The sequence below is a fragment of the Rattus norvegicus genome, chromosome 20 (genome assembly GCF_021556685.1).
Source record: "Rattus norvegicus strain SHRSP/BbbUtx chromosome 20, alternate assembly SHRSP_T2T, whole genome shotgun sequence".
Lineage (NCBI taxonomy): Eukaryota > Metazoa > Chordata > Mammalia > Rodentia > Muridae > Rattus > Rattus norvegicus.
Window position 1 is genome coordinate 28,434,571 of NC_141553.1, and position 15,615 is coordinate 28,450,185.

The following is a 15,615-nucleotide window of genomic DNA, read 5'->3' on the forward strand; positions in this document are numbered from 1 at the left end:
GCTTTTATTACATATCACAACATACATCGTGAGAGTTTCAGAAGAACTAGAAATACTTTATAAACTAGCACTTTAATGCCACAAGTAACGTCTCTAACTTCCTGTTCTTTTTGTTTCTATCTGTGTATGGTTGGTTGGATTGGTTTTTCCTTACTAAAAGGTAGCTAAAAATTATCAGTAGCAATTTCTGAGGCAGTTAGTGGATTTTGGCATGTTTGAAAATTATATATTCCGTTTCCTCTTCTTACTTGGATATTTGGAGCTGGAGCCTACTCAGCCCTCAGACGTGCATTGGTCTGCCTTTGGCTGTGGTGAGAATTGGTTATGAAGTGGGTCCGATTTGTCTGTATCATAGTGATTACTTTGGAGCCACAAAATTTTCTTTTCACCACTACTTAAAATACACAGAGGATAAGACTTCCTTTTTTTTTCCCTAGACAGGGTTTTTCTGTGCTGTCCTTGAACTCACTATGTAGCTTAGGCCAGCCTTGAACTAAGGAATCCTCCTCTCTCCGCCTCCTGAGTGCTGGAAGTAGAAGGCAGCCATGCCCAGCTGAGAAAGACTAACGTGTCAGATACAGACCTGATCTGTCGTCAGAGCTGTTTCCGTTCAAGGCAACTGTGTGTCCTTATTGACTGGATGGGACTGGCTTAATCTTGTTTTGGCACTAATAACTTTGACACTCTTACTGCCTCCTTCCTCAAAAGCATCTTAGTACACTAACCTTATGTGATATAAACTGTTTACATTGCTGTTTTCTGGGGATTAAACAACTGTAAACTCTCCTGTGTACCCACCTTATGTCTCTATTAGATCCTGAACACCAGAGAGCCAATGGTAACTTAGTATATTTTGAGTATATAATGAGTAAAGAAAAAGATGCCAATAAGTCTGCTTCGGGTGACCAGTCTGATCAGAAAACTACACCAAAGAAAAAGGGGATTGCTGTGGACTACCTGCCAGAGAGACAGAAGTACGAAATGCTGTGCCGTGGGGAGGGTATCAAAATGGTAAAGTGGAAAATGTCAATCGTGTGTGTGTGTGTGTGTGTGTGTGTGTGTGTGTGTGTGTGTGTGTGGTACTAGAGGGATTCAAAGCTTTTCATATTGTAGTCCCTGTGGTAAAAATCACAAAGTAGTACACTGTGTGCCTACTGTGGATGAAAATACATCACTGGGCATGAGTTACACATGATTTCCCCAGATTAACTGATAATGGAACATTGTTAGTGAGTTTTTAGAGTATGTCTAGTTGTAAACTCTTTTTAAAAAAAATGTTTAAATTCCTTTCTCTACCAAAGAACTAAAGTCAGGCTTTCGGTGTTGACAGCCTAATCGCTAATAGCAGGTGCACATTGCACCACTGTGGACGTGTCCACCGACTGACGCCTAGCAACAAGGGTTTGCTTCACTTTGGGAGCTAGTGAGCCTTGTGCGAACAGGTAGACTTTGTTAGACTCCTTCAACTTCTTCATTCATGTCTCTGTTAAACTCTGTATGTATGCTAGCACCTTTGCATCCCCTGGGAAATGCCGGAGAAAGACGGCCTTCAAAGGGGGGAGTCTTGCTTTGCCTCACAGGTCCAGAGGTTTCAAGTCCATCCCATCCCATTCACTGGGATGGGTCCATGGCAGGGCAGGGCACCTTGGAGGAGGCGTGTGGAGCAGAACTATCAGAAGGGGAGAGCCACAGGGATAGCATTCACAGCACCACCTTCTGGGAACACCCCGATGACTCCCTTAACCACTTTATCACCTCCCAACCACACCACAGACTAAAACGAAGCCAAGAATTTAGGATCGATCTAAGTCCAAACTCTAGTAATAGATATCTTTTAGACATGAGAACTTGATGAGCCATCATCATAGCTTTACACGTTTATAGACATCATATAATAATACCAAATGTCTAGCTAGCTCTCAGGTTTCCAGTGGTGAACTGGGTCTGTCATCTGTTTAGGAAACTGGTTCTCCTATATCGGGTTTTAAAGTTTGAAGTTCAGTGTCTTACTCATATGGAACTTGACCACCTTCTTGTTACTGAGACATTCCTCTTCCCCAGAAAGTACTCTATTTTCTTCAGGGCCAGGGTTGAGCCCAGTGCCTTCCATATGCCAAGTGACCAACCTGACACCATTGTGTTTTACTGCACCCCCAAACCCTGTCACTGATGACATTTTAAAGATCCTAAATGCATGTTGGTTTGATGCAAAAATGTGTACCAGGCACTGCGGCTTTGTGTGCGGTTCCAGAGGTCACCTGTGTGTGTGTGTGCACGTGTGTGTGTGCTTGTGTGCGCGCACAACATCGTTATTGTTTCTAACTCATGTACAATGGACACTGAGCTATTACTCTAACACATTTATTATTTTCCTTATATGTAGACTCCTCGGAGACAAAAAAGGCTGTTCTGCCGCTACCATGATGGAAACCGGAATCCTAAATTTATCCTGGCCCCAGCCAAGCAGGAGGATGAGTGGGACAAGCCTCGCATCATTCGTTTCCATGACATCATCTCAGATGCCGAGATTGAGATCGTCAAAGATTTAGCAAAGCCCAGGGTAACTTCTTCTCCTCGGTTTACTGAGTGTGCGCGCCATCTTTTCTTTGCAAGGCGACAGGAAGGGTAACCGAGGTGGCTATAGCTGTAGATGGTTTTAACTGTTCCTGCCTCAACACAACGGCGTTCACTTACAGTTCACACTAGGTGTCTCAGCTTGTTACCAACACAAGTAACGCATCCTGGAGCTGGGCTTGAAACGGAGTAGTGAAAACCGTAGATCTGTGTTCACAAGAAGCCTGTGGCTTGCTGCCTCGCTGGAAGACCTTTTACATACTCTGTAGCTCAGTACCACTCAGAGCTCAGTTTTTCATACCTGGTACTTTTTTATCTGAATGAATACTCCAGGTATTGTAATCTTCCTTTAGGATAATACTAGTAGAAAATATAACTAGGAATAGATATCTTGCTAGTTTAAAAATAGTATAATTTCCTATTTTAGTTTATTATCATTTTGTTAAATTCTTCTTTTATGTGTACGGGTGTTTTGTTTGCATGTGTGTCTGGGCACCATGTGCATGCAGTGCCCATGGAGGCCGAAGGGAGTCAAGTTCTCTGAAACGAGTTACAGATTGCTGTGTTCTGCCATGTGGTACAGGGGATCGAACCTCAGTCCTCTGCAAGAGCAGTGCTCTGCATTACCGAGCCGTCTCTCCAGCCCCCTTAGTCTGTGTCAGCAAGAAGAATAGTCAAATATGAATTACGCCTAATTCTGCAGTTTCAGTGTTTGGCAAAGAAACTTGTCCTTTGTGTGAGCGTGAGACAACCTCTCGTCCTTGCCTTTTCCTATCACCTTGTACTTGAAAACAGTATGGCTTATTAATGATAAAGTACAAACTTTTGTAGAGATTATTAAATACATCTGATTATTAGTTTTTTTTTTCTGTATATGTAGGGTTGGCCCGTTTCTATGAAGGCCGAGGTAGTCAATGTTCTTGAGGGCCTTGTCAGCTGTGTGGTCACGACTGCTCAGCTCTGCCATCTGGTGTAAAGGCAGCCAAAAAAACCAGGAAAATCAATGAAGTGGTTATGGTACAATCAAGATTTTATTTCCCACAGCTGGTGGCAGCTTATTTGGCTGATGGGTTTGCTGGCCGGGTGTGACATACTGAGATAAATTTGAAATTTTTTTAAGTTTTATTATTTTTCAAATTAGCAATTTTTTTTCTTAAATCATGTTAGATTTTGTGGTGCATGTGAGTGCTGTCCAGGGATCTAGTAAATCAGCTGCCAAGCAGAGCACCTCTTAAAATTATTCTATGTTTTCTCATTCTCTTTTGAGTTCCTAACTCAGTCCTTTATTTATAGTCAGACCCAGTTTACCAGTATTTCTTGGTAGAATATTTGTTAAGAATTCACTTCTGAGGGCTGGAGAGATGGCTCAGTGGTTAAGAGCACTGACTGCTCTTCCGGAGGTCCTGAGTTCAAATCCCAGCAACCACATGGTGGCTCACAACCGTCTGTAATGAGATCTGATGCCCCCTTCTGGTGTGTCTGAAGATAACAACAGTCTATTTATATATAATAAATAAGTCTTTAAAAAAAAAAGAATTCACTTTTGAGATGGAAGGCCTTTTTCCGTTTCATAAGACAGTTTTCATAAGACATTTTTTAGTTAAGAATATTTTTGATCAGTAAATTTAGTGGCAATGAAGGTTAATTTTTTGTTTTTTTGGTTTGTTTTGTTTTTTGTTTATTATTTCAGCATCACCCTCCCATTTAAAAATTTTTTTATTATCTTGGCTGTCAACATTTCTGTTAACACTATGCATTCCCTTTACCTGCCTGGCTCCAGAAAGGCTACTTTACTGTATGTATTACTGAGTACATACTCTCTCTTGAAAGGAGAAAAGAATGACCTTAAAACAAATTTTAGACAATATTGACCTTGGAATCATGTAGTCACTAGAGTTACAATCTAAGATTTTAGAGTCGATGATTAATTAATTACAAATGGCCATTTTCATAACTAGCACTTTGCATGTTAGAGACTTTTCTTTGTGCTATCAGTGTTCCGTTCTACTGAAGAAGTTAATTCCAACCTTCTCTGTTTGCGTGACCTCTGTTCATGCAGTGAAATGCAAGTAAAATCACTTTTAAGAAACACAAAACTAACTGGCTTTCACGAGTCAGCACAAGGTGATTGGAAGGGTATCGAGTTATTTTCTATTCACCCTCTTTTGGTTAAAGAAGAAAGAAAAGAAAGCCCAGCATTTCGGCTGGTTAGATGAACGTGATCATTTTTTGTCTTGTAATGCAACTGTTCTGACGGTTGGCTTCACAGCTGAGGCGAGCCACCATTTCAAACCCAGTAACAGGAGCCTTGGAGACGGTACATTACAGAATTAGCAAAAGGTAAGATTGGATGCCGCGTATTTCCCTCCTAATGAGTGTTTTGAACATCCCACAGAATTCTAATTAACAGAAGTGGATCAGCTCGTCTCCAGCTCAAGTGGCCGCCTTCCACTTCAGAGCAGCACGTGGGTGCATGCTTTGTTTCACAGGCTTCCCCTTGACTAGAAGTTCTGCATTTATTCTGATTGGTCCTGAGTCTCAGGAATTAAGTGCATTGTATTTTAAGATCAGGCATTAAATGTAAGGAAGTTGCCTGGTCCTTTTCTCCTTTGTTGTGAGGGTGTGAAATAAAGAAAAAGAAGCAGTGTGTTAACCTGGGGTGGAACGCTGCGTACACACATCTCACAATCTCACAGTGATTGTCCACTGCCCTTGTCACTGTGGAGTAATCTGGTCTGAAGTTTTCTATTTTAAAAAAAAAAAAGTCATTGACCCAAAAGCTGGCTGTGGAAAGAGCAGCTGTGCTTTGAGCTCAGCCTTCCAAACCACTTCTTACCTCTGTTGGCTTGGATGGTTTAGAGAAAAAACCATTTGTCTTGATGAAAGTTTTAAGGTGATCAACTAACTTAGGATACCTTTTGATCTCCATGAAGCATTAAACTTGTAGCCCTGGGAGAGCTCCTGTGAAACCCACTGCTGCCAATCATTGACATTCAGCCTCAAAAGGTTTTAGGTTTAAAAAAGTGAAAGGACAATCAATACATTTACAGTCAAATTCTGTCAACCGTCTTCTCCTGACGCAGAAGTGGCTGTCCTTGCCACCTTTCTGAGTGTTTGCCGATTCGAACCATTACCCGCCACACAGACCAATCTGAATCCTTCCAATCACCTGTGGCTTGGCAAAACAAAGTGAAAGCCTGACGGCCTGCTGGAGTGTAAGCCTTGTCCTTTCTCTTTTTTCTTTTTGTAGCTGAGCCGAGCTACAGTACATGACCCTGAGACTGGGAAATTGACCACAGCACAGTACAGAGTATCTAAGAGGTAAGGGAGCAATGGGCAGAACTTGAGGCCTATTTGGAGCGGTCTTTCTGAGAATCTAACTTTGACAAGATTCATGATAGTTTTCAAGACCTAGATTTCAGGTGAAGCTTTGGGTGTCTGTGCTTGATTTTCATGGTGGACCAATAAACAGATACAGCAGTTATAAGCCTTTTCCAGTCACTGTATAAAATGCCTGGGAGGCTCTGGGAACTTGTAAAAGAGCAAGGCCCAAGGCCAACTGCCGTGGGGCTGGGGCTGATCTACAGGTCACTGACAGCTGTTGAAGAAATGCCTAGAAGGACAAAGAAGCTTCTCCAGTCAGTTTAAATCCTTCACTTTTAGCAACATTTAGAAGTAACTTTTAGAGTTCACTGTGGTGCAACTTAGCTGCATTAATTCAGTCAGGGGCTGAGTGAGTTAGTATAGCATTGACCTCTCTGTTGATTGACTTAAGTGATAAAGGCTTCTCAGATCAGACAGTGAAAACAGAAATATCATTGCACTGAATTCTGTTTTATTCTAACCCTAACTAATATTTCTCCACAGATGCAACAATTATAAAGATAATCTTATTCTAAACATTTAAGTTTACACGTTGCCCGTCTTGTTCTTTAGATTGATAGTAATTGCTCAATCAATTGCTTAGATTAATGTGTATAATAATAGTTGAAATAACTCAATCTGAAGCTACTAATTTTTAAAATTGTTTCAAGGGTGTTTTTTGATGAGTGTGTGTGTGAGTCTGGGTGTGTGCATGGCACAGTGGGCGTGTAGCGCAGAGGCTCTCTGCATCTGTGAGTCCGTTCCTTCCACCTTGTTAAGCATGCATGGTCTTGCTTTCTATGTATGTCACGCTGTTTACTCAGGACTGGCTGGCCCCTGGGGTTCCAGGGGATCACATCTCCTGGCTTTACCACTCATCTTTGCATAGGAGGGCTAGAATTATAGTCATTTTGTTTTGTTTCACTCTTTGAGACAGGGATTCTCTGCATAGACCAGGCTGGCCTCAAATTCTCAGAGGTCTGCTTCCCTCTGTCTCCTCAGTGCTGGGATTAAAGGCACGACCCACCACTGCCTGGTCAGATGTGGGTTTTTTTGTTTGTTTGTTTGTTTGTTTCATGGAGCTAGAACTCAGGCTTTCATGGTATAATCCTGTTTTGAACATTATGTAACAGGAAATTTATGTTTTGTCAGTTACATAAATATTTTTGTACTAGACAACTACAATGTGATAAATGTACTTTTTGGTGTAAAATTAGAACTCTAGATTAAGATTTCTCAATATCAACATTTTTGATATTAAAACTTTTTGTATATAATTTTTCCTTTTTTTTTTTTAACTGTTACTTTGTAGTACTAGGAGTTGAATCCAGGGCTTCTCCTAGCTGGGCAAGCACTCTACCACTGGTATATATATGTTCCCTGTCTAAGGTCTAATGTGTAGTCCAGGCTAGCACTTCACTTATTCGTCCTGCTTTATCCTCTTGAGCATTTGCAAGTGGCACCATGGTTGACAATCGATATTTTGAATCAGGTCACTCTTTGGTGGTGGTGGCTCTGTAAGCAAGGTTAGCAGCATCTCTGGTATGTCACAACTGTAGGTAGGTGTAGGAAAAGTGAAGTTGTTTGCTGTGCCTTGGTAGGGCAAGTCCTCACTACCACCTCCTCTCTCCCCTGCCTCCCTGTTGAGAGCCACTGACCAGAGGTCAGTGCAAATGCAAGTTCAGGGCTCAGGGAAGAGGAATGGTGTGAGATTTCCAAGCATTGTGGTCATTCTTAAAAATGTTTTGGTTTACATTTTATTTGTGTGTACGTGTACATAATGCACGTTAGTGTGCATGTATGTGTGTGTATATGGTTACACACATGCAGGATGCAGTGCATATATGATCAGAGAACAGTTTGTAAGCTAGTATGATGATGCATGCACTCAGGAAGCAGGGGCAGGGAAATTTCTATGGATTGGAGGCCAGGCTGGTCTGCATAGTGAGTGAGTTCCAGGGTATTCAGGGTATTGAATGACATTTCAACAAGTGCTTTAGAAGGCACTGAAAATCAAAGAAGCTAGCTAGATGAACAGGTTCAGCACTGCCATGCCTTTTTTTTTGACACAGTAATAATAAATACATTCTTAGAAATCAGCACACATCATCTTTCCTGCCCTGTTCATTCCTTGACTCTTGTGTGAATAAGTGTAGGAGAGAAAAGAGTGTTTTGGTTACTAAGTTTTGTTTCTAATTTTTTTTCTTCTTTTTCTTTTCTTTTTAATTCCCAGTATGCTCATGACTGAGACCACTCTAACAAAAGAGAGATTACCAAGAGAGAAGTGCAGAAATTTATGTAGTGTAGGTTTTCATGACTTAAGACCCAAAGAAGTAGAAAATCAATAGACAAGATAGTTGGGTGATGGTGATGTCATCTAACAGTAATAACTGGAGGGATGGTGACTAGGTCTACTTCTTCAGACACTGTTGGCATTTCTGTGTCTCAGAAGGATGAGAATCCTGTGGCCTGCTTGCCACATTTGAGAGTGGAAGATCCTGAGCCTTATATGAGACCTGGATAAAATAAAATCTGCTGTAGTCTGCTTTAGATCCAGCCATCGGAGCAGTTGTCCTTAAGGAATGCCAACAGATAGTGAGGGCTTGCACAAATGAATTCAGGGGAATCTATTCTAAGACGTGATTTACAGTACTTCTGCAAATGGAATCGATCCTAATTTCAGGTTATGCCCAAACTTATTTTCCATTCTGTTATTGAAAAGTAGTCATATCTATAAAAAGGAACTTCAGCCAGGTATGGCTGTGCATGCTTGTAATTCCAGCACTCAGGAGGCCAGGCCCAGGGAGTCTGTGAGTTTGAAGTCAGCCTGGTGTGCATAGTGGGACCCTGCCTCAAAACAGAGTATCCCCATAAAGCTTTTCCATATTTCAGAGACGTGCACAGATTTGACAATTAGCAACTACTTTAAGTCCTCCTGTTTTGGATCCTTCTAGGAATGCTTAAATGCATTTTTGTTTGTTTTTGTTTTTCCAAAGGCGGAAAGGGGAGGAGAGGTGATGTAGTTCTGTTTTAATGTTAAAGAATTAAAAACAGACTTTCATGAGTGAAGTGTTTCTGATTGCATTTTTGAAAGCTTGCTTGTGTATAGAATAGAAGTGAAGAAGGAAGAGCCAGCCAAAAATGTCACTGGGCTCACCAGCTGCAGAGACACTGTGTTGAAAGTGACCCTCAAACATTTGCTTTCTTACAGCTAAGCACTTCAAACTGACTTTTAAGTATTCTAATTTTGTAATCCCAAAAAGTACCTTTCTCAGATTTATTGAGAAAGACATACTCATACCTGACGTTACATCCTAAGTTACAGCCAGTAACATTTAATGGCCAAGAATTAATTCGACCAATCTTGGCAAAGAGTGATGTGTTTTAAACAAACTAGAGAAATGAATTTTATATTTCAATGACTTTAATATTTATTTTTAAAGAATCTTGTATCAAACTAAAAATATTTTTTGAGAGAGAGAGAGAGGCCTTAGCTATTAAAGGAGCTTCCTACTGGAAGTAGTGTGTATTTTAACAAGACATTAGAGGAGGAATTCCATTGATGGGTAAATGGGTGGATGTGGACACTTGCTGTCCAGTGGGACTCACGTTTTCTTTGTGCTGAGCCAATGGCCTTGTGTGTTGGACAAGTGCTCCACCCTGTGCCCTGGCCCTGGCCCTCATTTAGGGACAGAGTCTTAGTAAATTTCTCATGCACAGTTTGCCTTGAACTTGTGATCCTCCTGCCTCTGCCTCCCTAATACTTGGGACCATCCTAGCACAGGTCTGAGACACTGGCCATAGTTGTGAAAACCTGAAATAAACCAATATTTTGTTTCCCATATTAGTTATGATAAAAATGTTTCATAGAAAAATGTGTGTGTTGATGTTTATATAATAAGCCCTTTTGTTCTAGCAACATCTGCATTTTGTAACATTCCAAAAAGGAATTTAATCTGTATTTGAAGACATTTCTAAGTGATTATGTCATTTTCTGTAGAAGGAAAAACTGCAGCAAATGGAATTTTCTTTGGCAAAGCATACATGGAAGTTTGCTGCTGTTTAAACAGACGTTTAGGCTGGCTGTGGTGGTGGGTCCCTTGTCTCTTTATGTAGTCATGACACTTGCTGTGTAGACCAGACTTATCCTGAACTCACAGAGATCCCCCTGGTTCTGCCTAAGGAACACAGGGTTCAAAGGTGTGCCCACCACTCCCAGCCAGAATGGAAGAATTTAGAATGATTTCAAATTGTTTAAAACTGTCCTAATGTGTAACAACACTGCCCCCTAGTGGGTTGAACAATGGTTTTCAAAGGGAGAGACTCAAAGTAGATAGATAAACAGTGTTACTGCTTAATTATTCCTACCAAGACTTCTAAATCTCAGTCTTAGCAATTAGTCTTTGCTTATTATCTAGCACTTAAAAGAATTATTAAAAAATGAACTGTTGCTCTTGGGAACTAGTACTTTAAGCCCAGAGCTAGCATTTGCCTTTGCAAAGCAATGATATGCTGGTTTTATAATAGCTAACTGCGACGTGCTGGTTGCACATCTGTGCTGTAGTGGGGTTTGGATTACATATATCTTCCATGGAGGTCTGTGACTGCCCCCAAAGTGGCCCCAACTTCATCTGCCTGCTTTCTACAAGCTATGTGAGGATGTTGCTTCTTCCTCAGCCAACTTCCCGGTGATGCTTTTAAGATATATGTTAGAGGGGTTGGGGATTTGGCTCAGTGGTAGAGCGCTTACCTAGCAACCGCAAGGCCCTGGGTTCGGTCCCCAGCTCCGAAAAAAAAAAAAAAGATATATGTTAGAAAAGTCAAGATTATTTAAAATAGAGGAACCTTGCTTTTTAAAAGAATGTAGAAATACTAATTAAAAGTATGAGACCTTTCATGAATCCAAAAGGAAGGTACTTGGCTATTTAGCTTTTAATGAAAGGCATGGTGTATAGACTTACAGGTAGGTGGATGCAGGAGGATTGGGAGTTCAGGTCATAGTGAGTTCAAGGCCAGCCTGGGTCAAAACGACAATGAATAGACATTTTAAGTTAGTGACTGTGCGGACATAGAAGTCGGTTTCTATCTTTGGGCAACAGATTTCATGTCAGAAAAGCACAGACTCACCATTCAAAGCTGGCATCACGGCGTTTTACTGGAGCATGCTTGACTACTCTGTGACTAGTGTAAGTAAACGGAGGGCTGTGTCCCTCAGGTTAAATATTTACCTAGCATTCGAAAAGCCCTAGGTTTCATCCTCAGCTCTGCAAAAAGAAATATAATAACAAAGGTAGAAAACGGTATTGGATTACGGTCTGCTCTGCGTAGTTAGGTTTTTAGCAGGAACACCGTTAAACAGTGGGCTGTACAGCCAAAACTTAATGAGATATGAGCGGAGGGAATGTTGATGGACAGAAGCAAGGACAGGGCACACTTGAAATGCTTCATTTACATTCTGAGGCCTTACATCGGAGGAACCGTGTGTGTATGTGTGTGTGTGTGTGTGTGTGTGCGCGTGTGTACATGCATGCGTGCATTATTGGTTATTTATTTACATTTCAAATACTATCCCCCTCCTCTGATTCCCTTCTGCAAACCCCCTGTCTTACCCTCCCCTCCCCCCATTTCTATGCTTGTGCTCCCCCTCCCACCCTCGCCTCACCACCTTACCACCACCACGTTAGGGCATCAAGTCTCCACAGGACCAAGGGCCTCTCCTCCCACTGATGCCAGATAAGGCAGTCCTTTGCCGAACCTTTTTTTATGTAAAGGTACAACTGCCAAGTCATAAAATTCACTCTTTAAAAGATTTTTAAAGGGGTTGGGGATTTAGCTCAGTGGTAGAGCGCTTGCCTAGGAAGCGCAAGGCCCTGGGTTCGGTCCCCAGCTCCGAAAAAAAAGAACCAAAAAAAAAAAAAAAGATTTTTAAATTTTATTTTTACTTTATGTATGTGGATGTTTTGCCTGCATCTATGTCTGTGCATAAATGTGTGATATGCCTGGTGCCGGCGGAGGCCAGAAGAAGGTATCAGATCCCCTGGCACTGGAGTCCAGACTGTTGTGAGTCACAATATGGGTGCCGAGAACCAAGCCCAGGTCCTCCGCAGAAGCAGCCACCACTGTTAACTGATGAGCCGTCATCTGTCCTGACTCATTTTTACATTTTTAATTTTTACTAAGTCTTATTATTTTTTTCAGACAGGGTTTTCTTCTGTGATTCAGGGTGGCTTTAGATTCCCAATATTATCTCAACTTCCCAGATCCTAGGATTGAAAGCATCTAGCCACAGGTGTCAGGTTCACCATCCTAAAGTGGGTATTTCAGGTGTTTTAAGTCCTTTGAGTTGATTATAACTTAATTCCAGACATTTTAGTGTAGTAACATTTTTGTGTGTATGTATATGTGGGCACGTGTGTGAATGTATGTATTCATGTGGAAACCAGAGGTTGATGTCAGGAATCTTTCTCATCCTCTGCTTTTTTTCCCTCCTGAATTAGGAGTCTGTCCGTTTGGCTAGTCTACCTAACCAACTTGTCCTAGGATACAGTCTTTCGTCTCCTGGGGGCTAGGACACGTCATCCCAGCCATTTCCCCAGACTCCTTAAACATTTTTTGCACACATCCCATTAACTAATCCATGTTTTTAGATAAACCACATTTGTAATGAGACTGATCATAAATTGGTAGACATAAAGCTTGTGGTTACTTTTTGACTGTCAATAACGTCGCTTTGAACATTTCTGCATTTTATGATTTAATTTTCCTTGAGTCTCTATAAACAGAAGCAGAAGTTTTGGTGATAGGTAACTACGCTTGCTAGATTGTCTCTACAGTGGCTGCACCATTTCACTGTCCTGCCAGCAATGCGTGGGTAAAGCTCACACAAGCAAACGATACAGGAATTTGCATGAGCAATGTCAATGCAATGTTTCACAGAAACGTGGGATGTTGGTTTCTGTCCTCTAACTGTAGAATGTGTCATCATCATTAAGAAACTATTAGTAAAACTCTTATCAGTCAAACAGATCACGCAAAAGTTTATTATCCTGGCTGTGTGTGGTGTAGTGCAAACCAGTTATCTTAGCACTCGGGAGGCTGCAAGGGAAGGCGGAGAAAAAGGTCATCCTGAGCCACACAGTGAAGCTCTGAGAGAGAAGGAAGCGTAATGGGGGCATTGGTTTGGCATGCTCACCATCCTGTGTGCTATTTAAAACGTTTGATGACCTCTGTGTTGCTTTGTAAGTGCCAGGTATTGGGTTTTTATCTAATGAAGCAGTGGCCCTAAAACCAACATTTTCTTGTCCTAGTGCTTGGCTGTCTGGCTATGAAGATCCTGTGGTGTCTCGAATTAATATGAGAATACAAGATCTCACAGGACTGGATGTTTCCACGGCAGAGGAATTACAGGTAAGCAGCCAGCATCTCAAGTTATTCCCATGTCCCCACGAGACTCCTCCCTTTAGATTTCCTGGCACTGAACAGGCAGTGCTGACTTGTCTAATCCCTGAGGACAAAGTGACCCTGTTAGCCAAAGCAAGGAAGAACATAGTAACCAACTGCAGAACATGGAAATGAAAGATGCATACTACTAAACTTGTTATTAAGTCTACTCTAACATTTCAAATTATCTATATTTTCTTATATGCTGTGCCTGCCCACCGAGCCATTCCACCAGTCCCTAATTTTTCTTGTTAATTTCTAAACTCTGTACTTGTTGAGTGGCTGGGGTAAATTTTGGCCTTTTAAAGGTATTTTTTTAAATCATATACCATAAGGTTTGCCTTAGTTTACCTGTGGTTACCTGGTTGTGACCTCATCACCCTGATTTAATTTCAGACATTTTCATCACACTAACAAGAAACCGCCCACACCCTGAGCAGTAACTTCCCAGTCCCCTTCCTAAGCCCTGGCAGCTACTCGCTACTTTGCGTTTCTATGAATGTACTTATTTTGGATAATTTTTTTTTTTTTGGTTCTTTTTTTCAGAGCTGGGGACCGAACCCAGGGCCTTGTGCTTCCTAGGCAAGCGCTCTACCACTGAGCTAAATCCCCAGCCCCTATTTTGGATATTTTTATAAAGGTTATTTAATATGTGGCTTTTCTGTCAGGTTTCTTTCACTAAGCATTGTGTTGCCAAGGTTTATTTAGGTGGAAGTGTGTATCCCCACTTCATTCCTTTTATGGCTTGATCCTTAGTTGGTAGACACTGGGGTTACTTCTTTGCTGCAGTGAAGTTCTTGAAGGAGTAAACATGGACGTTCCCATGTGTGTACAAAGAGGGTGAAGTCATGTGGTAGCCCTACACTTAACATTTGAAGAGCTTTTGAACTGTTTTCCTAAGTGGGTGAAGTAGCAGCGCATGCAGTTCCCAGTTGTTGCTCTGGGACACTTTCCTTCTCCATTGTTAGTGCAGCCTGACAGTAGCTGCTGCTTCCTGGGCTCACGTACGTGTTCCTCATGGTTAATCTTGTCACAGGCTTGTTAGCCATCTCTGTTGTTCCGTTGATTTGTGTTCTTTATATATTCTGGGTACTAGTCCCTTATCAGACGAATGTTTTAGAGATCTTAAATCCTGCTCTGTGACCTGCCTTCATTTTCTCAGGGTTGTTCATTAACACAAGTTTTAATCTGTATGTGTGGCTCATGTATTTACACCCATGGAAAGTGAGATGAAGGTGTTGGGTCTCCTGCTCTGTCTACCACTCTCTGCCTTCTTTCCTTGAGACAGAGTCTCGGTGAGCCCCAGTGATCCTTTCTCCCTCCTGCAAACCCCTCCTCCACCCCTAGTGCTGACATTACCGTGTGCACATCTGTGCCCTGCTTTTAAAGACAAGAGTGCCAGGAACTCAGGTCCTCACACCTGCACAGCAGGCACTCGTCCCTCTGAGCCCTCTCTACCCCTGATGCAGTTTGCTTGTCACCTTCTGATGCCTGTGCCCTTAGGTATCTTAAGAAGCCATTACCTAATCCACAGTCAACACTTGGGTTACTATTGTAGTAATAGCTTCAGTTCTCTTTCTCCATGTGCTGCGAACTAAACCTCAGGTCTTAACCATGTGACTGTATGCTCTACCCTTGACTCTAAAGAATTTTGTCATTACTTACATTCAAGTGTTAGGTCCATTTTGGATGATGTCGTGCATGTGGTATTGTGAGATGGGATCCAGTTTCATTACTTCCAAGTGGATGTCCATTGTCTCAGTGCCATTTGTTGAAATGACTCCCCCACCCCAATTGTCTTGACAATTTAAAACATTAGCAATGTGGAGAACTAAGTGCTGTACTTTTCTCCTTGTCAGAGTTTAGAGTGGGCATGCTCCTTATGACATGTCATACTTCTGAGTTTGGGTTTTCTCCTTTGTCCTTTGTCCTTTCAGTACTCTCCTGAGGAGGGCTCCTGGGACTCCTGCAGTCATGTGTCCCCCTAAGACAGTCTCCTTCTCATTAAACTGCCATCATGAGGTCCCCCAAGCTGCCTGCCTAGAGGCTGTCAGATGACAGGGAACACATTTCCCTTCATGTCTGTCCCCTTACACACACGCACTATGAGTTTCAGTTCTACTACTCTTGTCTCTGCTGTCCTGTCATCTCTTGTAGACTGTCACACAGGTTTACCACTGGAGACAAGGAGGCGACACACCTGCAGGCCTTGCTGTGTGCATGGTCCCGATGTGTAGC

The 15,615-nt window shown here is 41.9% G+C and overlaps 1 protein-coding gene across 6 annotated transcripts in view; it reads left to right on the plus strand.

Moving 5' to 3' along the window:
* Positions 1-15,615, plus strand: part of P4ha1 (prolyl 4-hydroxylase subunit alpha 1) — a 50,553-nt gene that overhangs the window by 26,732 nt on the left and 8,206 nt on the right. For 3 of the 6 annotated variants that reach the window (XM_087598277.1, XM_087598273.1, XM_087598278.1), the window contains 4 exons: positions 815-1,011; positions 2,384-2,560; positions 4,844-4,914; positions 13,245-13,344. In XM_087598277.1, coding sequence (XP_087454403.1) covers positions 815-1,011; positions 2,384-2,560; positions 4,844-4,914; positions 13,245-13,344 — 545 coding nt within the window. 6 annotated transcript variants of the gene reach the window in all.